Raw genomic sequence first — 25881 nt, forward strand, 5'->3', positions numbered from 1 at the left:
GTTGTGAGTGCCAGGCTAGCTTCTGAACACCAGGGACTGATTTTCTTTTCACACTTGTGTATAGAATAGGATTATAACAAATGTCATTTATTATATGTCTGTGATATTTCAGGCACTGTTATAAGTGCGTTAATCTATTTAATCCTCATAGGAATTCTACGGCGTTGGTACTATTGTTATTCCCATTTTCCAGAAGAGAAAAATTGTGCCATAAAGAAGTAAAGTTACCCATTGTATTTTAGCTAATAAATAGTGGAGCAAGGATTCAACTCAGTGGCTACAGAACCAAAAGCCTCAACTTCTATATTATATTGCCTATGTGTACAATAAATGATCAACCAAGGTTGAAAGGTAATGTGAGTACACCGATACAGGTGTTTTTGTTTCCTTCTTTTTCTTGTATTAATTTTAAATCAGAAAAGGTAATAATTTATTAACGTACTGGTGAAAGCTCTGATCACAAAGTCATTGGCCCAAATGCAAACCCAAGTCATTGGTGGAGGCAACGGTCCCCAGAACCTCTACAAAAAGAGAAGAAAAATCGGGGGGAGGCAACACCCTTCCTGCACTCTTATGTGTGGGCTCTTTTTTTCTCTCTCTCTCTTTCCCCCCCTCTCTCCCCCCTCTCTCTCCCCCCTCTCTCTTCCCTCTCTCTCTCCTCTCTCTCTCCCCTCTCTCTCTCCCCTCTCTCTCTCCTCTCTCTCCCCTCTCTCTTCCCCCTCTCTCTCCTCTCTCTTTCCTCTCTACTCACTCTCACTCTCTCTGCTGCTCCAAATCAATTTAGACAACACTAACGGGATTGCCCGCAGTAAAAGGTGGCCCAAGGTCCACACTCAGTTGGTTCTGTCTCCAAATTGAAACATACAGGGTAGAAGCTCCTCCAGATATCCATAAGGACAGTCAGGAATAGAGTTGGGAGGACTAGAAACAAATGCCTTGGTCCCAAAGGAAAGGCCTTTTCTGTGTGGGAGGACAACCCTCGCTCGCCCTGGCCAGCTGAGCAATGCAGTTTCTCCCGCTCTAAGATTCAGCCCAGGCACTGAGGGAGGGCACTCTGTTCCTCAGCCCTTGTGAGGGCTGACGTTAAAAGGCCGGAAATTCTAGGGACGAGGGCGAACCGAGGTTGGGAGGGAGCCATTCGGAGGGTCAAAGACTTCAGAATGAAAAGAGCTTCGCCAAAATGTTAAAGGCGCCCAAGCAGACCTGTCGGCTGGTTTTCCTTCTCTTACTTTTATCGCTGCGCTGGCATCGGGGCACATGAAACAGCTCTGTTCATTCCCTGTGCAGCGACCGATTTTAGGCCTCCTGAGAAGTGCCCACCCACTAGCTGCCGCTGGCTCAGTCGCAAAGAGCTGGGTTCGCAGTATTTCCCACCGCCACCCCTCCTCCCCGCCCTTCCATCTTTCCGTCTGCCCGGGCTGAGAGCCACGCAGGGCATCCACCCTGTCATTTAGCACCTCGGCTACGCAATGGTGGGTGGTTTCCCAAAGCGCGTGCCCTCGCAGCCACTCGCGCTCGCCTCGCCGCTTGCAGGGGCACAAGTCAATGAGGCTTTTCCCTCCGCGATCATGGTGAATCAGCAAAGCGCTGCAGAGCAGCGGCACCTCCACGAGCAGAAATTAAGATGCTGGGGGAATGGCACGAGTGGAGTGTGGCAGGGGAAATTTCTAGCCCCTTCCAGTGTGTCCCTCCCAGGGACGGCGATACTGGGGGAGGGGAGTCAGCTGGAAGCTGCTGGACTTAGGCGTCCCGGGGAGCCTCTGGAAACAGCAGTGTAGGGAATAACGAGGATGAGCACAGAAAGTGGATGAGAAATGGATGGAAGGATTTAGGGAGCACAAGCAGAGCAGGGCAGCTGCGCCCCAGGGGTGGGCAGCGCAGCAGGAGCAGGTGTTGCTGAGGAAAGGTAGGAAGGAGGGTCCGGTATGGAGGAAGGGAGAAGATCATCAAATAAAGAGGATTTCCCAAACCGCGACTTGCTGTTTCCAAGGTGCAAGTTCCCAAGTTCAGTTTGAGAAGTCAAGGGCCGCTAGGTGTAGGGGAGTCAGGAATGGGAACGTTAGGGAAATGCCTCCACGAGGCGCATTTCCTACCCATTCTCCTCTTTCTTCCCCCACCACTCCCCTTCCTCCTCCTGTCCCTATTCTGTCTTCCTTCAGCTTTGATTAATATGCATGTCTATGCTCCGTAGTGCGGGCCACCGCCTCCTGTTCGACCCCTGGCACTGGGAGGCTGAGCTGTAGCGACCAAAGGCTTGGGATGGGGAGGCTGAGCGCTCAGAGCGCGGAGCCTGAGGACCCCTTGCCGCGCCCTGTATCCCACCCCCCTGGCTGGAGAGAGCGCCTCAGTGACCCAGACTCCGAGATCCCGCTCGGTCTGCGTTGCAGTGGACAGACCCAGGAGCTTGGAGCGCGAAATGAAACGCGCTAAATTGTACCTGTGCGTGGCCGTTCCCGCCGCCGCCGCAGGTCTATCCCGGGGCCGAAGCCGGCGCCCGCCTTCTCGGGGAATTCTCCGGAGGGGGAGTGCGAGGGGAACCACGGTGACTGCCTGCTAGCTCACGGCTGGCGCGCACACGCACACGCCCAACTTTGCCAAGCCGTCGGCGCCCCCTGGGCTCCCCCGCGCCCCCTGCGGCTCAACACGCTCGGAGACCTGTATCTCTCTTGGTCTGAGATAAGGTTCCCTCCACTCTCACACCTTCGCATATAGGGGAGAGAGGGCGGAGGGAGGCAGAGAAGGGGGTTAACGCTACTGACTCCCTGACCAGCCTTTCTCAAACACTCTACGCCCGCAGGGGCGCCCGCGCCAGCCACGCCGCACCAGGTCCCCCAGACCTGCTGGTGACGACAGAGAGAGGAGGAGGAAGAGAAGGCAGGGCGAAGAACCGGGAGCCGGGGAGCCCCGGAGCTCGGGAGCCCGGGAGCCCAGGCGACGGACAGTTCCATCGGCTGACCGTCATTATCAGCACTTTTATTACTAAAGGACTGGGTGGGAGATTGGGGGGTGTGCAACAGAGCTGGCCAGCCCCAATCCACTCTGGAGCGACCCTAAATAAGAGCCAGAGAGAAAGATTCTCCACGGATACCTTTTGAGTGGACGTGCTCCAGACACACACCCGGACCCCGTGGTCCCGCCGAAGCTGCAGTGTTGGGGGTATTGTAAACGGTTCTTATTTGGGAGGAGGCGTGATTTCCACGTTCGAGCGTCTTCGCTCCCCACCCCCTCTCGGCACCAGCCAGTGCGCGCCACCACCTGAGCCTGGCGAGAGCCGGGACGCACGCAGTCTTCAGCCTGCTCCTTTCAGCCTCTGGAGAGACTCGGCTCTGAGCGGGTCCGCCCGACACCCGCCCCCTCCCCCCTCCGGAGAACTCTTTACTTTTTGTTTGGAAAATCGGGGCCATTTCTTTATTTATCTCTGGGTCTTCCCGGAGGAGGGCAGAGAAGGGGAGAGCGAGCTCGGCGGGCCGGGCCGGGGGAGGGGAGCGAAGGGAGGGGAGGGGACTGGGTGTAGCCTGGAATTATCCGTCCTCGTGTTCCTGGGCTGGCGCGCAGTCTCCTGGCTATAGCGCCGTCTCCGCTCCCCGCGCCACCCCGTCGTTGGCCTTGGGGGTCGGGTGAGTGGGGTCATGACGAGCCGTGGGGGCTACCTCAGGCCCCGCCCGCGCTGAGAGGGGACGCGGCCGCGCGGCGCGGAGCCCCCCGGGCGGGGAGGCGGCGGGCGGTGGGGAGGGCGCACGCGGTAGGGCGGAGTGGGGGCGGCGCAGAGGCCGCCAAGCTGGGGGGCTCTCCGGGAGGGCGCGGCCGCGGCCAGGAGGGCGTGTCTCCGGCCCGAGGGGACCCTCCCGAGGCGCGGCGCGGGACTCCCCGATGGTGGTGCCGCGGCTCCGGGAGAGCTCAGGGTCTCGCCGCCGCCGCCGCCGTCGCCGCCGCCGCGGGCGCCGCTGCCGCCGCCGCCGCCGCCGCCGCCGCCGCCGCCGCCGCCGCCGCCCGAACCCGCGCCGAGCGTGCGCCTCGCCCTCCTCCCGCGCCCGCTCTGCTCTAGGATGCTGCGGCAGGTTCTGCACAGGGGCTTGAGGACGTGTTTCTCCCGGCTCGGCCACTTCATTGCCAGTCACCCTGTCTTCTTCGCCTCGGCGCCGGTGCTCATCTCCATCCTGCTCGGTGCCAGCTTCAGCCGCTACCAGGTCGAGGAGAGCGTGGAGCACCTGCTGGCGCCCCAGCACAGCCTAGCCAAGATCGAGCGCAACCTCGTTAACAGCCTCTTCCCGGTCAACCGCTCCAAGCACCGTCTCTACTCGGACCTGCAGACCCCCGGGCGCTACGGCCGGGTCATCGTCACCTCCTTCCAGAAAGCCAACATGCTGGACCAGCATCACACCGACCTGATCTTAAAGGTGAGAGGGGACGGGTGCGGGCTGACTCCGCCAGCACCGCGGCAGCGGTCGGGCTGGCTCTGCGCTGGGGTCCCGGCTGAGAGCGCCACCTCTCCTAGCCCAGGCAGCTAGCTGCCGCAGGGACTCTCCTGCACCGCGCGCCCCAGGGCGGCCGACTGGAGCCTCCCAGCCTCCTGGACAGGGAGCGTCGGGGTCCGGGTCCAGCCCTGCCCGCGTCGCCACCACCGCCACCCCGCAGCTGCTGCAACAGTTGGGGCGGCGGCGGCCACAGTGCTGTGGTCGGTGCGCTTGTTTTGGTCGCAGTGGGCTTGGGGGTGGGGAGGCTTTGGGGTAACTGGGCCAGGAAGGAGCAGAACGAGAGAAGACATTCTGGAAAGTCCTACTACTTGAGAACAAAATACTATGCTTGGAGGGGATTCCGAGATCCCCTCCCTGTGCTCAGTTTTGTTTCTCCCTTTTTCTGGCCCCCCGGAGTGTTTGGGGAACGGTTGTTGGTGGGGGAGGTTGGGAAAGGACAAAAGAATGTGAGGCGGGATGGTGAGGAAAATGCCTCCCACCACCCAGAAAGAAGTGTGGTCTCTGGCGAGGACAGGGGGCTGCCCTGCTGCTCTTTTCTCCGGAGCGAGGTAGCCATCTCTATCTTCTAGGGTATGAAATTATGTTTGTAATTCGCAGTTACTTCGTCTTTCACAGCAGCTCCTCAAGAAATGCCAAAACTTTGGGAAAAGAGGGAACCGATCAATCCACTTTTATTTGGGTGCATCTGAGCATGGGGGTGAGGGGCAAAGCCAGAAGGGTGAGAACAGAAGCCAGGCTGTGTGGCCCCGAGAAGAGCACAGGAAACCGAGCAGCTGGTTAGAGGGTGATACTCGCAGAAACCGGTTGTGCCATCAGCTTGAGGTGGGAATTTGATGTGGAAAGTGAGGTTAAGGTGGTAACTTTCAGGAAGTTCCTAAGAAAAGCAGAGGAGTGAGGACTAGAGATGGAAAAGTGGAGACCTCAGGAGAGAAATGCAAGATAGGTGAGAATGTTCCATCTGAAGCCCTGATGGGGACTGTGGAGCTTGTTTACTTAAGGTTCTCCTTTGGGGAGGGCAGACAAGAACCAGTCCCAGCTGGGACTCTGGTGCAGAGGGATGGAAGGTGATGGTTTTGTGTGAGTCTCTAGTCCAGGTCTGGTACTAGAGGCTGGTTAGATTTCTAGTCTATTTATCCCAAGGGGAGTCTGCCGGGAAACCTGGGGAACTCTTTGCTCTTCTTTTCCTCTACAGGTAATAGTTTATCCCTGGAGACAAGCTAATTTCCATCCATTATTTTCCTATGTCCGTTTGTTGACATGTTATCAATCAGCAATTAGTAATGAGGGGAATCTGACTAGGGGCTCAATGGAATTAGGATCTTCCCACGCTGACTGGCTCATGATATTTTTAATGGCACACAAATCACACATTTACTCATCACAGAATCTTAATAACATTAATCCCGAGATGTTTGTTTTTCTCATGATTAGACTTCCAGGATCAAAGTGGTTTTTTGTTTTTTTTTTCTCAATACTTTAGTGACTATATTTTGGGACACAGATAAATACTGCTCCAAAAGCTTTCCCAAGAAAACACGTAGTAGATTCATCATGGGCATAAGGAAACTGTAATTTAACCAGTTCTGACAGTTGGAAATGCCCCATCTTTTGATTGATGATCTACTAAATGATATTTCTCTTTTTGTGTTTTTTTCAAGGTGATGTTTCCATTGCCTTTTCCCCCCCTCACAAACCATCACACCATTGTGACAGGCAGTCACCAGTTACAGTCACTCTCAAGGTTAATGAGACATCAACAAGCACATCAGATCTCTTTGCAAATGGATTACTTCTTCCCTATTTGATTTTGATCAGTTCAGGACAGAAAAGAGTGTTATAGGAGAAGGTTGAGACTGGAGAGACAGAGGCTTCGCTTTGCCTCCATGTCTAAAGGGCAACTTTAAAGGGCAATGGTCAAATCAGTAGATTGTTTTAAGAAGTGGGATGGTTTTTCATCTTCTAGGTGTCTGAGTAAAATCAAAACCAAGCCTAACAGTGGTCCAAACTTATTTCTAGCTGATGTCTCTCTGGTCAAATGAGTTCATACAGCTTATAAAAATCCAGACTTACGAAACCAAGGAATTAACTGTCTTCAATTTTAAATTATATGTTTAATTTTGTCTTTCTGCATCCAACCCCTACTTTTGGTAGGTATGGAGCCAGGGGACAGGAAGAGATGGACCTTCATTAGTCATGGTAATGTAAAGTGTGGGAGTGAGCACTTATTTTTTTAAACATTTTTTTCCATTTAGAGACATGATGACTTGTCCTTTACAAAAGCTGTCAGGAGTGAAAGAATCACTGTTATTGTTGTTACTAGTGTTATTCTGATACTTCGTTACTGGCATCAAGGATAGCATTGACAGTTAACACTACACAACACCGAACAGTCCCTGCCGGTTTTATGGCGTCACATTTGAAATGAAGTGAAGTGGACAGAGCATAAGCAGGTCTGAGGCTTTTTCAGACCCCGGTACAAAACTGAGGAGGTGACTTGTAGGGCTGTGTAGGGTGTTGCTTCAAGCAAGAAGAGTAGACCCATTCTCTCCTCTTAATGTTTTGGGATTGTACCTGTGCAGTGAAGTAGATCCTTCTTGGGATATTGGCCCCACTATTTGCTGACAAAAAAAAATAGACTGGGAGGGAGTGATGACAGAAAACGAAAAGCCAGGTTGACGTTTTTAAATGTAATTGAGAGTATTACAGAAAAATATCGGTATTTGAAAATCCAGCTGATCTGGTTGGGAGGAGCTTTCTCGAATTTGCGCAAGTGATATGATTACCATACTCTGATCACTGTAGCGTAGAAGTTGACCCCACACTGTGAGGCATGACTCCCCCTAGCATTGGTTTCCCCTGAAGGCTACAGGGCAAAGATGCAATATTAGGCAAAAGTGGGTAGGACCTGCTGGTGTTGACAAGGGCTCATGCTGTAGTTTCTGAACCTCTTTAAATAAATGCTGCTCTTCAAATGTCTTCCTTTGCCTAGAAAATTAAATTTAGCTGATTATATCTTGTAACAGAAAATCCATGATGTTCATCTCAAAGCAAATTTCAAAGTAGGGCCTCACAAGCTTTTATAGATACGTTTCTTTGCGATCACCTAAAATGAAGTGTAAGTAGGTCCCTTTGAGAATTGATCCAGGCTGGTAACAAAGCAATTCTTTATTTATTCCAGAATCATCTATGTAAAGTGAAGAATCAGTACAGCCCAGTACTTATGATAATGACATCATATTTATAGGACTTTATAGGTTATAAATATACAGTATGTTTAAATACAGTAAATTAGGAAAAATGCTATATCCCATTTTACATATGAGAAAACTACTTCTTAGAAGTTAACTGACTTGTCCATGGGAAAAAAAATAAGACTAGAACCTGGACTGGACTGGACCCAGGGTTTTGGACTCCAAGCCGTGTTCTTTTCATTATAATTTACTTTCATATGATACACTACTGGAATGATTTAAAATGTACATTTTTGTTATCCAAATGAAGTACAGTTGACCAAAGTTTTATATCCCATCCCATCCAGTTGTTCTAATAGTGGTAATTGGATCATAAGAATATTTTTCTTAACTGATTATGTCTAGTGTCAATTAAAATCCACATACAGAAACTCCAAATGCCCAAAGTAAAGCATAAGATATTTACAATTAACAATATACAAGGATAGAAAGATTTTATTGGAAAAAAAAAATCTCTGGATGATTGAATGTAGCTGCTTCCTGATTGAGTGCTGCTCATTGGCAGGGTCCAGGTTGATTGAACTTTAGTTCCTTACACAGTCCCTGGCACATAATAGGTACTCAATAAATACTTGTTGAATAGACCCTCCCTAGTTTACTCAGACATTTATGTGATAAGTTAAGGAAAATTCCATAAAAGCAAATTTGAAATGTGTTTGCATAGTGAGATTTTTACTTTTACAACTTTACAGACAGTTTCTAGGATTCTTTGTTTGCAAGATATCATTCTTCCCTCCTTGATAACCCTCGTAGTGATATCAAAACATATTTCAGTTTGAAAATTGGGTAGGGGAATTGCCTTTGTACAAAGTCCTCTTCTTCAGGGGAAACTCAGAATGTTTTATTCCAAACCACGGGAAGGACGCATCTTCACATAGCAAACATTCTTCCATTTACTAGGAGATCTCATTTCGTTCAAATATCAAGTTTCTGTTTTACTTAAACCTTTTATGTTTAAATACATTAAATAGAATTCAGTTGCAAACAAGGTTAATAAAATGTAACTTGAAGTTATTTACTTCAGGCTTTCCAAGAAAGGCAGCATAACTGCTAGCTCGGAGTCACAAAGACTGGGTAGCTAGATCAAGATCACAGTTTTTCCAAATGCTGTCTCAACACTTTCAGTCATTATAGGAATCACCATCATTTCTTCCTCTACAATCTAAGGATCAGCAGATTTCAGCCTATTTTTTAACGTAGACTGAGTTTTTACAGTTTTAAAAGATTATAAACACAACAAAACAAAAACCAAGAAGGCTATATAGCAGAAATCGTGGCTCACGAAGCCTGAGAGATTTGCTATGTATACGTTAAAAGTTCCTATGTTGTATTCTAAAATTTCATGACTAGAGCACTTTCAAGAAGTTAATAATGTTAATCTGTAAGGCAGTAGTTCTCAACCGGGGCAGACTGTGCACCCGCCCAGGGGACATCTGGCAATGGCTGGAGACATTTTTGGTTCTCACAACTTGGGGAAGAGGCATGTGCTACTGGCATCTAGTGGGTAGAGGCCAGGTTTGCGGCTAAACATCCTGTGATGCACAGCATAACCCCCACAACAAAAAAATTACTTAACCCCAAATGTTAATAGTGCCAAGGTGGAGAAACTCTCTGCTTTGCATGTTTCTTTTGTTTTTTAAAGATTCTTTTTTTGCTACATTGATGATGTAAAATGAAAAAATGCCAAAGAGAAGTTCACAGAGCTCTGGGGACAAATATTATGACCTCTAAAGTGATGCTCTCTTGGGCAGTTGAGCAGAGACCAGATTTTCCGGCGTAATCTTCCCCAAAATGCAGTTATCTTGCTCTCTTCGATAGCTCTGCCCCTTCAGGTCTAAATCCCACCTGCTGTAGAGGAGCCTAAGAAACTGAATGCAGTATAACTGCTTGGTGACGAAGTGGCTAAGCTGACAACTGGCCTTTGAGACTTGTCCATTACTAGAGTGCCCATTATTGGCATGCCTTAAGCATCAGTCAGTAGCAGTTGCCCACTTAGGTGGGGCTTCTTCTGACAGTGTGTAAGACCCCACTGTGAGCAGTGGCCTGAGGAGGCAGGAGGCAGTGCTTTGTTGCCTATTCCAGCCTCTCTGCTTTTCCAAGTATAAAATGACAATAGAAGAGCTTGCATCTAAGAAACACGGAATCAAAGAACCTTGGGTTTAGACGGCACCTTAAAGGTCATCTCCACAGAGGCTAATGCTAGAATCTTCTCTTAGCATCTCAGGGTGCTTTGTTTGGTGACAGGTGCTATGAAGCCTTGGGCAGTCCGGTCCCTTCTGGTGAGTTTTATGCAAGTGGCAGATACTCTTAGAAAAGATTGAGCCTGGGCCTGAAAAGGCAGCATTTGTGCATTTGCTGGGTCAGTCAATTGACGTTTACTCTTTATTTTTGTACTAGGGGAAAATTAAGGAGAGACTGAGATCGGTTTTCATTCTCCTTTCATTTCGTAGGTAGTGTATCCAAATAATCTAAGCACAGTCTCATCCTAGGGTTGTCTGACTTTTAAGCACATTTCATTTGTGTGATTAGTATGTCAGATGCCCACTTGTCTCATTTAGATTTGGGGAGCAGCCTTTTAATTCTCCATTTAGATACACATTTGAGACAGACTTTGATTAAACTGAAATTTAGATATAAAGCCTTAGTGGGAGAGGAAGCCCACCTTTGTAATAACTCATGTCATCTTGATAGATGCCATATTAGAGTTAGGGAAGGATGATTATATTTTAAATGACCACAAAAACTGAGCCTCTCAGGATTCACCAGACCTATAAACCTCACAGGACAGTCAAGCATTGAACTGATGACTCCTTACAAATATGAGAAGGAGAAGTAAGCTAACAGAAGTTATTTGTTTTCTACCTGAGTGTTTCCAGTCCCTTGGCACAAGAGCCAGGGAAATGTGAGATGCTGGTGAGCTGATCAACTTTGACTTTGTGGGATGTGCCATCTGGTACCTGATTTCGGGGCTCAGTGTGAGCCCCAAGTGATACTTGAGATAGGCTTAAAGCAGACCTTTGAAGTCACCTGCTTGATAGCACATCACAGCAAGCAGGCCTGTCTGCAGCACTGCCTGTGTCTCCGCCACATACCCGGAAGGCCACAGAACTACCGAGGAATCCTGCCAGACTGATTTAATGACCAGCAGGGGAGGTGAGTAATCGCTAACCTTTAAAAGACAAGAAAAGAAAAAAAAGGAAATCAACACCAGTTGTTATTTCTTACGGGAAGCCCTGAATAATATGTTGTGCTTGCAACTTCAGAATTCATATTTTGAACAAAAGGAGGCAGTGAGGAAATAGAAAAAGCTATTTTTATCTTCTTGCTCTCTAAGAAATCCTCTTGAGAATATTGTTTCTGCTATTTTGAAAGATCCCCATTGTTAGGTCTTCCACTTTAGGTTTAATTCATAGGCTTCAAGTACAGTTAAGATGATTTATTTAAGTGCAGTCGGTTATCTTGGGAGGTGATATCAGAAAAGGCTGATAGGGGAGTGGGGAAGTAAAACAGTGAGTAGCAGGAAGCCAGTCAAGAGAGTATTATTAAGCAAGTGTCTACTGTGGGCAACTGGGGCTCAGTGTCACTAGGGAACTCTGGGAGACACTGTAGAATGTGTTGGAGAAATCTCAGTTGTGGATAAAGAAGCTGAATATTTTTTCCCCAACTCCAGCCATCATCGGCTGATTCAACTGCATTTAGGAACATTAAATTTCTGGCATTTTCATATGCTGTGTTTCTCCCTATATATATATATATATATTTTTTTTTTTTTTTTAAAAAGAATTGGGTACAGAGCTACAGGTGTTTATAGCAAGCAACCTTAGCGTGGAGAGATGAGTGTGAGCTGAGACTATGCGGGAGGGACCCTGAGAGCATCTGCCCTAAGGGTCTTATATTCATCTAGAGTTATGCATCTGGAGATTTAGGGCCCCGTTTCTAGGGAATGGATATTCATCCCTTTACTCAACAAGATGGCTATGACCCTGTCTCCATGAAGCTTACAGTTAAGAATCATCCAGCATAGCTATTTAGTTATTCTCAAGTTTGACAAGTGCCAGTGGATGCTGGTAAAGACGACTCCAAACAGGGCCTAGAAACCAACAGGACGCGAGGTCTTAGATGCCAAACCTCCATATTTGAGAGGCACATATTCATTCTCACCTTTATGAATACAGAGGTCTGCAGGCCCCCATCTTCACACATCTACTTTTGTTGTTCTCCCTAAAAGTGCCCTCCCTCCTCTTTTTAAGGACCAGTTCACATGCCTCCTACTTTATGAGGCTTTCTCAGATTCATGGCTTCTTCTCTCCCTTAAATCTATTGGGCTTTCATTCTTATCCACATTCTTTAATGCAGAGCTGTAGACTCTTATGTAATTTGCTGTATTGTCACGTGATCATTTCTCTTAAGAGAGATAATGAACTCTTCAGGGGCAGGAACAATGTCTGACACTGCCAAATCTCTCCTAGAACCTAGCATAATGTGGAGTTTGCAGCAGGTGCTTAATAAATTGTTACTGGTTTGTAGCTTGTAAGATGGAAAATGTGCTCTGCCTCCCTATTGATTTATTTTGGTCAAATATAATTTTGCCTGGTAGCATGACCATGTGATTTCTTTTGCTCTATATTCATTTTTCATCCTTGACAAATCTTGGTTTCAAACTTGTTGATAAGCAATAAGCATCCATTCTGTTTCCAGATCTGCTGCCATTTATATAAGGAGAAATTCTTAGAAAACCAAATATCTGACGACCTTCTCTGGTCCAAGTACAGTTTGGGAGGGCATAAACTTGACCTCAGTCCCCATTCAGTGGTCCATTTCCATGTCGGAGGGTGGAGCCCTGTGCAGTTCCCAGTGAGCACCCTGGAAACCAGGTCCCCACACTACACATTCTCTTATTTACTTAAAGAAAAGTCTCAAAACATTGGCCACACCCATATTCAAATGTAAATAGGAAACACACTTAAAAGAAAAAATCAAGGACAAATGGTTTTCCTGACCATAGCACCAGTGTTCAGGAGATCACCATTCTGATGTTGCTCAGTCCCCCTCTTCTTAAAAGTTAGCCCAGAGTAACAGACAGTATTGTTCTAAAAGGCAAACTTAAAAAAAAATGATACTTCTACAAAATCAGCATATTTCTGTGAGTTTCATGGAAACACTAAAACTGCTAATTTTTCAGCGTGGAAGATACAGATTCCTTTACCCATTCCTCCATGAGGCTCTCCTGCTGTCACTAATACCATGGCTTTGTCAATTCTTTCTAATTGTCTCAAGAAAAAAAAATGCATCTCTACTATAGAGCTGTCATTATAAATGCTCAAGAACATTTTGCGATATTTATACCTTAATTGTATGAGGTTTGAGTTGTTGGATTTTGTTTTTGTTCTTGTGGTATAGGCAAGTAGTCATACTGAGTAAAGATTGTTTGATTGATCTCAGACTTTCTAAAATGCACACACATCGCCTAGGCATCTTGCTAAAATACAGACTGATTAAGAGGGTCTGGGGTGGGACCTGCAAGTCTGCCTTTCTAACAAGATCTGACGTGATGCTGATGCTACAGATCAGCAGAACACACTTTGAGTAGCAAGGCTCAAATTTAACTGTTGAAAACAGAAAACTGGATTTAGAATCAGGAAAGCCAAGTTCAAGTTCCAGTTCTCCTAAGTATGTATCTTTGGGCAAGTCACCTAACCTCCCTGAGAAACAGGTTCCTTATTTGCACTGAGTGTAATAGCATCTCCTTCACCCACTTAAGGTAAAGATAGAATGAGATAAAGTATGTGAAGGCACTGTGTAACCATAGCCTTCTGTAAAATGTGTTATCATTACTACTATTTACTTTGAAAATGACTGCTATTTCCTCACATGTGCCAGCTCTTTCAAAGCCATTATTGCCTGTTGAGTAAATACACATGTAGCCACGTTTTTCTTTGATCCAACAGGCAATAATGGGTGCTCAATCTACATTCAATACTCATATTGCCAATTTGTTGGTCTTTAATGACTCCATCTGAGTCATTACAGACAATTGGATTCAACCTACTGCTGAGCATGCAGCTCCTCTTCCTGCAGAAAGTTCTTAGGCAGGCAGAGCTGCAGATGGGGATGGGTGCATTGCATTCCAGCACACCAACGTGGTTCCTCTGGGCTCAGAACCTCCTCTTCATGCCTGATGGGGCTTTGCACACAAAAAAAAGCCTTCACTTCCTGCCCAGGGAAGTGCCTTTTGAATTAAAACTTCTGAGAAGCTGCGGGCTCTGGTTTCAGGGCTCTCCTCACCACATCTCACAGCACAGCATGCCAAAGAGGGATTCTCCAGTGATTTAGGTGAGAACGTTGATCATTCTCCTCTCTTACTGAATTTACATGACTACAGTGTTTCCCTGGGAAATCTCGTCCACATAAGTAGATCTGCAAGCACTTCATAGGGAAGAGTGTCATAAGAATTGCCAGAGATCAGGAGCACCAGGCAACGTGATAATTGTAAAGTCCTCTGAAACTGGAATGTTGCAAAATTTTGCAGACTGTGAATTTTGATCATTTAGTTCAGTGTGCTTCCCCACCTACCCCTTTAGAAAATTTCTTTTTATAGGATCCCAAAAGAAATCCACAATTATTCAGGCTCCACATCAAATCCACCAAAGAAGATTCCTCTGCCTATCTGGTTCTCTATCCCTAATCTCTTCAAACAAAATTAACCTCTGCGTAAGTGAGGGTTAGCAGTACTTCTCAAACTTTGTACTTCTAAATTCCCTGGGAATTTCAGCATGCAAATTCTGATTCAGTAGGTCTGAGGCAGTAGCACTGACATTCTGCACTTCCAACAAGCACCCAGGGATGTTGATGCTACAGGACTGCAGACAGCATTTTGAGTAGAGCAGTAGATTAGTGGATCTAAGGAACCTTGCTGAACCTTTATATATCCTGACTACTCAGTTCTAATTAATTGCCTCTATAAGCTAAAGTAGTGGCTCTCCAACTTGAGCAGATAGGCATTGGAGAACTTGTTCAAAACAGATTGTGGTCTCCACCCCAGAGAGCTTCTGAGTCAGTAGGTCTGGGGTGGAGCCTGAGAATTTGCATTTCTAACAGATTCGCAAGGTGATGCTGTTCTTGCTGGTCCAGGGACCACACTTTCAGAACCACTGCTATAAAGTATCCTAGAAATTAGCTACCAGGATTACTTCCAAAAATGCAGTCTCTCTCTGTGGAATCTGGCCAATAAGATACAAGCAGGATGAAAAAGTTGTTTGCTCAGCACTTAATTCTGAATGATGCTATAATAGCTCTTCTACAAAGGGTATTAAATAAATCTGAATATCTGAAGTTTGCACTGTAAGGCAAGCATGTTCAACAGAGGGCCATACTCTACTGCCTGTCTCCTGGCGTTGGAATTCAGGAGAAAGGGGCTGAATAGAGGAAAGGACACCCTGAGATGGAGGAAGAGAGATACACCTTCCCCACAATACACACACACCATGGATGTTGTTGCTACCATCTCCACATATGGGATTGCCAAAGCTTTCGTTCTTCCAAAGACTTCCCATACAGGGTCATCTGCCATTTGCCTTCCTTTAAAACAAACCAGATGGTACCGCAGGCACAAATAGGAGCTACATGCTGCATTTCTGAGATAGGGTCCCAGTACTGTGGTCCTGTTAAAGAAAAAGTTACTCAAAACCCTTGTTAAAGAATGGTAAGGCAGAGTTTATTCAGCAGGAGCCACTAAGATAGTATAGGGACTACTGCAGTGGGGTTTTGCAGTTGGGGAGAGATCCGACCCACTCTGAACATGACAAGGAAGAGTGGGAATTTATAGCCAAAGAGCAGGATGGGGTCAGTGGATAGAACATTATTAAGAGGAAACATCAGGGGGAAGGGGCAGATTCTGGCTAAACCAATCTGACAGGATTCTTGCTGAAAGCTGGCCAGGATGATCAGATATCATCTGAGAGATGGTCAGAGATGAAGAATTTGGTCAGATATCTAGAATGATCAGATACAAAGGGTGGGGGATTATGGTTAAATGGATTTAGAAGAAGTCTTCCTAAAACTGGATGATGTAAAGACAGAAAAGGAAACCTGAATGCCAAGGGTTAGTTGGGAAGAAGGTTCAGAGGAGCCTGACTAGAGTTTGGTAAAGGAAGAGTCGTCAGTTGTCAGAGGTGAGGTGTCCACAGGGAGGACCCTGGCAGCTAATGTTCAGTGTCAATTACTGTTTGATGTCAAGTGCTGTCAGAGAGAGGTGACAGTTGCAACCAAAATTCGGTGGGTACCAGTTTGGGCAGAGTGGAAAAAGCATCGCTTTAGAACCCAAAGTTTTGTGTTTGAGGCTGTGAACTATTAATGTGTCCTTGATCAATTCACTTAACCTCTCTGGGAGGTCTCAATTTCTTCATCTATAAAATGGGATCAGCAATATTATCATTGTGAAATCCACCCAGTGTTCTCCATTAACAAATGCTTACTCTCCAGGAGAATGGACTTGCCAGAGCACGATTCTGAAACGTTATCCTAGGTTCTTTCCCATTTCAGCTCCCTTCAGCCTTTCTGCCTTACGTAAGAGTTGGTGGGGAGAGAGTCAACAGGGGTCAGGGATTCAAAGAAATCAATTTGAAGCACTACAGCCAGGGAAGGGAATAGAAGACAGGAAAAAACTATACCACCAGAGAAATACTTGTGAAGGTCACAGGTCTACTAAAAGACTGAGATTTCATTGGAAGATTATATAGCAATTTCCCCTTACCACACTTTACTACCACATCAGCAGAGCTGCAGTTTAATAATAGTGGATTACAGCTGAAAGAGCAAAAAGACACAGACCCTCTCTGAGGAGAAGTATGTGGGAAAATCCAACGTAAACAAGAGAGACAAAAACAAGGACAGTAGAGGAAATTAAAGCTTCTGGTACCTATAGCTACAACAAACATTAAATACATTCTGACCCCTAGGTTAACATCAATCTTCCCTGTAAAGTCCTATTATCTTAGTTCGTGTTAACTGATATAACATGTCTAACCTTGAAGAAAAAATTACAAGGCAAGCCAAAATAAAATATATATACTCTGAAGAGACAAAGGAAACATCAAAACCAGACTCAGATATGGGAATTTAAATTCAATACCAGACAGGGAATTTAAAGTAACTATGAAGGCCAGGCGAGGTGGTTCATGCCTATAATCCTGGCACTTTGGGAAGCCAAGGTGGAAGGATAGCTTGAGACCAGGAGTTCATAACCAGCCTGGGCAACATAGCAAGACCCCGTCTCTACAAAAAAATTTTAAAAATATTAACAGGGCATGGTGGTACATGCCTGTAGTCCTAGATTCTTGGGAAGCTGAGACAGGAGGGTCATTTGAGCCCAGGAGTTTGAGGCTGCAGTGAGCTTTGATTACACCACTACACTCCAGCCTGGGTAACAGAGTGAGATCCTGTCTCAAAAAAATAAAGTAACAATGATTAATATGTTAAGGGCTTTAGTGGAAAAAGTAGACATCAAGACCACATGGGTAATGTAAGCAGAGAAGTGGAAACTCTCAGAATGAATCAAAAGGAAATGCTAGAGATAAACACTGGAACAGAAATGAAGAAAGGCTTTGATGAACTCATCAGTAGACTTAACTGCCAAGGAAAGAATCAGTGAGCTTCAATATAGGGCAATAGAAACGTCACAAACTGAAACACAAAGAGTTAAAAGAGGAAAAAAAATCGCAAATGGAACATCTAAAAATTGTGAGACAGGGTTATCAAAATATATGACATACACATAATTGGAATACCAGAAGGAGAAGAATGAAGCAGAAGACGTTTGAAGTAACAATGGTCAAAACTTTCCAAAATTAAAGACACCAAATCACAGATCCAGGTAGCTCAAAGAACACCAAGACAGATAAGTACTCATAAAACCACACTTAGGTGTATCATAATCAAACTACAGAAAACCAAAGACAAAGAGGAAATCTTAAAAGAAGCCAGGGTTGGGGGGACACCTTATATATAGAGGAACAAGGAAAAGAATTACATTACAGTTATCAGAGAAAAAATTGCAAGAAGAGAATGAAGATAAATAAAGGGTTAAAAGAAAAAAAATCAACCTAAAATTCAATAGCCAGCAAAATTATGCTTCAAAGTGAAGGAGATATAAAGACTTTCTCAAACAGAAACTGAGTGAATTCATCGCCAGCAGTCTTGTCCCGCAAAAAGTGTTATAAGAAGTTGTTCAACAAAAAGGAAAATTATATAGGTCAGAAACTCAGATCTATATAAAGAAGAGTATTAGAGAAGGAATAAATGAAGCTGAACTAGCTGAACTAAAATATTTTTATTTTTCTTACTCTTAATTGATCTGAAACATAACTTCATTTAAATCAATAATAGCAACAATATATTGGATGATTATAACATGGATAAGTGAAATGAATGGCAGCCATGTCACAAGGCATGTGAGGGAGGAATTGGGAATACCCTGTTAAAACTGCACCACATATAAAGCAGTATTGTTTAAAGGTGAATTTAAATTAGGTATAAATGTATATTGTAAGTGCTAGGGCAACCACTAAAAATTTTTTTAAAGAAGTAAAATTGATATACTAACAGAGGAGATAAAATGCTCAATTAAAAGCAGAGAAGGCAGAAAAAGAGGAGGTAAAAAAACAAGAACAAATGCAAAAAAAAAAAAAAAACTGAGAACAGTTACCACCATGGCAGATATTAATCTAATTATATCAATAATCACTTTAAGTGTGAATGGTATAAATATACGAAGTAAAAGATGATGACTGTCAAAGTGGATTATGGAAAAAAAAAGACCTAACTCTATTGTCTATAAGAAACCCACTTTAAATAGAGTCATACAGTTAAAAGTAAAGGGATGCTAATTCTCCTAACCAAGAGAAAGCTAGAGTAGCTATGTTCATTTCAGACGAAGCTAACATCAGAACAAGAACAATTATCAGGAATAAAGAGGGGTATTACCTAATTATAAAGGGATCAATTCTCCAAGAAGATACAACAATCCTAAATGTGTATATACTTAACAACAGAGCATCAAAATACATGAGGCACGAACTGATAGAACTGAAAGGAGAAACAGACAAATCCACTATTATAGTTGGAGACTTCAACATTCCTCTGTCAGTAATGGATTAAAAAAAAAACAGGCAGAAAATAAGTAAGGATATAGATAATCAGGACAGAGTAAGGGACAGCATGTCTACTACTCTGGGAAGATACATGATCCAACTCTAATAAGGGTACCTCTTACAGAAGTGTAGGGGTTAAATAGGAGAAGCAAGACACTGGAGACAGGGAGATGCCATCTGTGCACCCAAGGAGCTGTTGTAAGTCTGCAGGCAGAAGGCTTGGAATACAGTAGCTGCAGAAAGAGAAGAAAGGACATAGATCAGACCACCATTTTCCAAAATGTGTTCTAGGAAAGCTCCCTTTAGTGCTATTAAAAAAAAAAAAAAAAAGCTCTGTGGCCAAATAACTTTGGCAAACAATAGATGTGGTACTCCTATATCAGATCCTCATATTGCATGCACATTATCATAGTAAAAGCTCTAAAAAGTTCCTCTGTAACGAAACCTATTTAACTCTGTCCAGTTTGGCATTTCTCAAATCTATTTGAGATGAATATTTTTTACTTTTTTGGTGGCCCCTATCAACATCTCAAGAATCCAATGTGCTTCAGAACATACACTGAAAATACCAGCCCAAAGATGGGGAGATAGAATTCATAAGACTTCAAGATCATTGGATCTGGGAGTCATCAAAGGGAAAAGGGTGACAGTGGCTTAGAAGTTTCCCAGCTGGGTGAGTAGAAAGAGGATGATGCTGTGTTAACCATTACAGGAAACAGACGGAAGAACAAATTTGGAGAAAAGGATTCAGCTATTAGATATATGCCAGTTGCAATACTCCCATACCATTTATTTGCAAATCTTCAGGAGGCAGATGGAAATTAAGATCCGGAGTTTGAAGAAGAGGTAAAGTGTTGATGTGAACTGGAGATTGGTCAGTGTAAAGGTGACAAGTCAAACCATGGAGGTGGAATTCATTGCCCGCGAAGAATATATTCTGTTATGACAAGATCAGAAGTGCCAATGACAGTCTTGAGTAACATCAAATTTACAAATAGGCAAAGGTAGAGAAGTCAGAAGAACACTGAGAAAGCTAGGTCGAAAGACAGGAGGAGAAGAAAGAGTTGAGTCATGTAATTCATTATGGGAGAAAAAAAGGGTTTCAGTCAAACTACAAATATTTACTGAGTACCATTATTTGCCGGGCATATAGTAGAGGATGCAGCAGTGAAGAAACCATGCTCAGGCTTTACCAGAGCCTGCTGGATTCCCATGAAAATATGGATTCCATTTTCATGGGAATCCAGTAGGCTCTGTCTACTTTTCCTATCCTGATTCAAATGGGATGCCAGTATGACAACTCCTATGATTTGTCATGAATGGGAAACCAAGTGCCATCTTCAAAATTTCAGGTCTTAAATCTGGAGGAGGAAGCCAACATCCCTTTGGAGCCATGAATATTGTCCAAACTCCATCTGTTGCTCAGATGGGAATTTCGGTGGAACCACTGGACAGTATGGCTCAGCAGACTCCTGTAGGTAATGCTGTATCCTCAGTTGACTCATTCACTCTGTTCACACAAAACATGTTGGACAACTTATACAATTTTGCTTCATCGTTCGCTGTCTCTCAGGCCCAGATGACACCAAGCCTATATGAAATGTTCATTCTGCAAAGTGTGTTTCTGAAATGGTATGAAAACTTTCAAAGATGACTACCACAGAACCATCTCTTTTGGAAAACATAATTTGAATAAAATAATTTCTAATGGATTCTGAAATTTGTCATGTTTTGAAGATAACTGACTCCATTTAAAAGTATGAAGTCAAAGAATCATGAAACCTAGGTTTAAAAACTTCTTAGTGACTGAAGATTAATTAAAATCTTTATTAAAAGTTAAAAACATTGAAAATTGAAAAAAAATGCTTAACCATCTCAAGATATTTTTAAGTACTCCCTTTACTTTTTATTATTGACTTAACTGTGTGCCTCTGCTCAGAGTTAAAGGAAATGAAGATTTAAAAAGTAGCCACTGAATTTTTCTTAGAACTCATTGTTGAGTTTTGGTTCAGCGCTAGGACAGAATCTAGACTGTAGTGGTTTGAGAAGTGAGTGGGAGGTGAGGAAATAAAGTTAGCAAGCACAAATCACCCTTTTGAGGTATAGCTGGAGACATCAAATATAAAGGGTTTATTAAAGAAGGGGAGATGTGGCAGAAGGTGGAAAAGACATGGTGTTAATTAGGCTTTTTTTAAAATATGGAAGAGACATGAACATATTTTAAAGCCCATGGGAAAGAATTAGTAGAGTTTGAGGACATGGGCGAAGAAGGAATAAACTGTACTAGAAAGAAGGAAAGGAAAGATAAAACCCAGTGAAAGCAATTGACCTTAAAGAGAGAGCGAGCCATGCCCTTGATTTTCACAGGAGGGCAAGAAGGGGAGTAGGTTTAGGTATTTATATGGTGGCAGCAAGTTGGTAATTCCCATCTGGCTGGGGTTTGCTCTGGAAGATAGAAAACAAGGTCAGCAGCTGAAAATGAGTCTTGTCGAGTGCTAAAGAAAGAACATTCTAATATCTGTGAGCTTGGCGACCAATTGACAAGGGAATGAGAAGAGGCTAGGTCCTAATGTGGAAGCAATCTCTTTTACAGAATTTGAGTATGAAAGCAAAGGGACAGTCTCTCCTTCCCTTTTATCTCAAGATGAGCAAAAGTATAGAGAAGAAATTGAAGTGGAAGTTTGTTGAGAGAGTTCACATAGGGTATATTTAAATTTCAGAAGAAGAATATGGATTATAAAGTAAGAAAGAATTATTAACTCCAAGAATTATTTGGCATCCTCTCATCAGAGGAGACTGGAATGACCTAGAATGGTTTAAATAGAGGTTGGGGTGGTGTGACCTCCGAGGATCACACAGCCTTTAAATTTCATCACATGTCTCAGTGGTTCTCCACCCTGGCTACGTATTAGAATCACCATAGTAACTCAAATATACTGTACCCAAGCCTTAAACCCATGGATTCTCATTTCATTGGTCTAAAAACAGTGGCCTACTCCAAATATAGTCCACAGATTGGCAGCATCAGTAGCACTGACAATCGCGTGGGACCCTATTAGAACTGCAGACTCTCAGGCTTCACTCAGACCTACTAAATCAGAATCTGCATTTTAACAGGATCCTTAGTTGATTTGTACACATCTTAAAGTCTGAGAAGCGCTAGACTAAAGCATGGTCTAAAGTGGGGCCCAAACTTAGGTACTTATTTGAAGCTCCCCTAGGAAATTCTAATGCATGGTTAGAGTTAGGAACTGCTACTAGATAGAAAAAGAGATCATTTTACAATTGTATTAAGCACAAATGATAAAATCTCATTGTATTCTATATACACACAAAAAAGAATGCATGTAAAAACTGGTGAAATCCAAATAAGGCCTGTCACACTGACCAAAGTCAGTTTTGTGGTTTTGGTAATTTACTATGGTAATGAAAGATATTAGGGGAAGCTGAGTAAGGGATACATGGGAGCTCTAAACTAATTTGCAACTTCTCATGAGTCTTAAATAAAAAGCTTTTTTGAAAAAATTTCAGCTAGGCCGGGCACAGTGGCTCATGCCTGTAATCCCAGCGCTTTGGGTGGCCGAGGCAGGTGGATCACCTGAGGTTGGGAGTTCAAGACCAGCCTGACGAACATGGAGAAACCTCGTCTGTACTAAAGAAAATGCAAAGTTAGCCAGGTGTGGTGGTACATGCCTGTAATCCCAGCTACGCGGGAGGCTGAGACAGGAGAATCGCTTGAACTCAGGAGGCGGAGGTTGCTGTGAGCGGAAATCGCGCCACTGCACTCCAGCCTGGGCAACAACAGCAAAACTCTGTCTCACAAAAAAAAAAAAAAAAAAAAAAAACGTAAGCTAAGAGATCCTACCTAAGATGAAGGGCAGCTGCTTTCCATCATCATCTAACATGTACACGGGCTCCATCATTTATTCGTAGGGGAGCCATTAAAGGATTTAAAGCAGAGGAAAGACAGACTTGGATTTGTGTTGTAGAAAAATAAGTCTGGTGGCATATGAAGGGTAGATTGAAAGCAAAAAAAGCTAAGTTAGGAAGCTGTTTCTGCCATCCACATAGATTATAAGGGCTAGAAACCAAATCAGGAGCAATGGAAATTGAGTATGGGAGGACGGATTTGAGAGATTTGGGAGGCAAAATTAACAAGATTTTATGAATGATGCAAGGGTTCTCAATCTTGGCTGTGTGTTATAGTCTTCTGGGAAGCTTTTTAAAATACAGATACCTAAACCCTCACACCAAGAGATTCTGATTTAATGGTATGAGGGTGGGCCCAGGTATCTGAGTTTGTAAAGTTCCTCAGGTGGTTCAAATGGTCAGGGCTTAGAGGGGCTAGATCAGAGACTCAAGCCAAGGAAGCAGGACGTGCAGAGCAAGCCTCATAGGTTTTTAATCCAGTATTCCAGGAACCAGCATGGATGAGGAGGAGGTAGCAAAGGTACAGCCTGGAAAAATTAGAGAGGTAGCCCTTCCTTTTCCATTTGTTTTATGTTGAGAAAAATCACAAAACTTTTGAGTTAACATGTGTAAAGCCATAATCCTTGCAACCTATCTATCTTCCCATGGCCTGTCTAGACAAACAGATTTAAAAAAAAAAAAAAAGTTGTTTGTGCCATCTAAACATAACCTCAGCTTGTTTTACACACACACACACAGAAACACACAACTTTCTTGTCAATCCCAAAATTTGAAGTACACAATTATATATATATAAAAATATGAAGAAATCCTCAGGAAGCTGGGCTAGAATGGCTTGGGAAACAAGGTGAAATTCTTTTTTTTTTTTTTTGAGATGGAGTCTCGCTCTGTCTCCCAGGCTGGAGTGCAGTGGCACGATCTCAGCTCGCTGCAACCTCCACCTCCCAGGTTCAAGCTGTTCTCCTGCCTTAGCCTCCCGAGTAGCTGGGACTACAGGCGCCTGCCACCACGCCCAGCTAATTTTTGTATTTTTAGTAGAGACGGAGTTTCACCATCTTGGCCAGGATGGTCTCGATCTCTTGACCTCGTGATCAGCCCGCCTCAGCCTCCCAAAGTGCTGGGATTACAGGCGTGAGCCACCACACCCGGCCAAAATTCTTTTTTTTTTTAACTGCTGCTAGCCATTCTGCATATTTCGGAAAGCCCCTCCCAAGTTGTTTCCTAAAGTCCACCCAGACATTGTTCCCATCTTTCCCCAGGGAAATATTTCATTTTGTGTAGGTTTGCTTTTATTAATGTAAGGCTTTTTGGGGGGAGGGGGTGGGGAGGAGCCAGCCAATTGCTGCAACAGGTATGCAGTGTGGGTGCTCCTGCTCCCCGCCCACTGGGGCAGCAGGGCAGCAGGCACAGCAAAGCTTCCTCAGCACTCACTGATAATAGACACCAAGATTCCACGGAAAGTATCCTGTGAGTACACACCCTACCCTCAGATTCACACGTTGAAAGCAGCCAATGACTGACAGACTGTCTTTTACAGGGTGATCTGCCAAAGCCCACAGTCTCTGCCTGATAAAAACAATCAGAGGTTTCCCTACTGAGAGTTGCTTGCCGCCTATTGGGGTCTGTCTGTATAAAATTGTGTGCAAAGCACCATAAAAATGTTTCCACCTCAAAATGGTCTGCTCTTTAGCATTTCACTTTTCCCTTTTAGGACGTTTTTGCTCCTTTTCAACTGAAAAAAGTTACAAAGCCCTCTCATAGCCATTATAATAATACATAAGCACCTCACAATATAAGCACATCACAGATTTTAACAATTATTTTAAGTGGTTAGTGTGAGATAGAAAACTTTAAGGTGGCATTTCAGGGCTACTGCTATGTTCCAGGTTCTTCTATTTCATTATGTCTTAGCTTTCTATGAGCTATGTTATTTACAAGGTAAAAGAGTAACACATAAGCTCATCCATTTCTTAAGTGAACCCAAACATAGTTTGAGATCTGTAGGCTGGTTTAAATTGATTCTGGTAAAGCTACTTCAGCCTGGAAGAGGAGAGAAGAAATGATAGACTGAGAATTTTTAAATATTTTATTCGCATTCCAATGTGCTAGTCATTTTACAAATGCATATATTAATATCTGCCTGTGTATTCCCTTGAGAGCTGGGCTGCAAAAGTGTTGCTATACTTTCTGGTTTTGTTTTGTTTTTAAACTGCCACAGTGTCTTTACTTTTACAAACATAAAAGTATATATACTTATTTTAACAATCCTACTTTCCAACATGTACTGTTTCTTCTTGTTTGTTTGCTTTTTTATTTGCTTGTTTTGCTTTTTTTCTCTAGTCTTTCAGAATTAGCTAGTACTTTCGCTTAATCACTTCTCAATATTTAACAAGGTTTCAGGACATGCAAGGGGAAGCTGTTTAATGCATGCTGGTGATGCCAAGGAGATTGTACAAGAGTATGTTGGCTTGTCCAGAATGTTTCTATCTTGAGTATTGTGTGCCTACTCTCCACATGCGCTGTGCTGGGAGCAGGGATATAACAAATAACAAGATTCAGTTCCTTTCTTCAAACAGCTGAAAGAAGATGCCATTATAATATTTCAAGTGATAAAACAGATGTGTATACACCCTGGGGACCAGGGAGGATCTAAAATGCATGTTTAGAGCAGGCTTCCTGGAGGAGGTTATGCCTAAGCCAAGCCCATCACTTCTCACAAGTCCAAACTCCTACAAGGGAGGGCAGGGGCCTACAACTCGGCTGCTCTCTCTGCAGCCCTTTCAGAAACAGCCCCAGTTTCTTATTAGTGCTGATTCGCACCAGCTTTTTCCCCAGAATAGAGGACAGGGCTCTAAAGAGTGCCCTGTAAATCCCTTCCTGCCTCACATCAAATAAGTCATTGCAGAATATCACATCCAGTAAACCTTGCAATTGTACCTCCAACAAAAAGAGAAGTGCTGCTTCTCAAAAAGAATACCACCCTCACATCATGAGAGAGGCAGTTGCTCTATGACAACGCCACTAGACAGCCAGGACAAATATGGGATTTCCAGGCATTAAATTAAAAGCATCATGCAC

The 25881-nt window shown here is 44.0% G+C and overlaps 1 protein-coding gene and 1 pseudogene across 1 annotated transcript in view; both read left to right on the forward strand.

Moving 5' to 3' along the window:
- The first annotated feature begins 3350 nt into the window (after positions 1 to 3350).
- PTCHD1 (patched domain containing 1) overlaps positions 3351 to 25881 on the forward strand; it is a 72686-nt gene continuing 50155 nt past the window's right edge. The window contains exons 1-2 of the mRNA XM_055267916.2: positions 3351 to 3617; positions 4046 to 4397. Of these exons, the coding sequence (XP_055123891.1) occupies positions 4047 to 4397 (351 nt within the window). The 5' untranslated portion in view covers positions 3351 to 3617; position 4046. The remainder of the gene's footprint in view (positions 3618 to 4045; positions 4398 to 25881) is intronic.
- LOC129476329 (protein Hikeshi-like) lies at positions 20093 to 20585 on the forward strand (annotated as a pseudogene).

This window comes from Symphalangus syndactylus, chromosome X (genome assembly GCF_028878055.3).
Source record: "Symphalangus syndactylus isolate Jambi chromosome X, NHGRI_mSymSyn1-v2.1_pri, whole genome shotgun sequence".
Classification (NCBI taxonomy): domain Eukaryota; kingdom Metazoa; phylum Chordata; class Mammalia; order Primates; family Hylobatidae; genus Symphalangus; species Symphalangus syndactylus.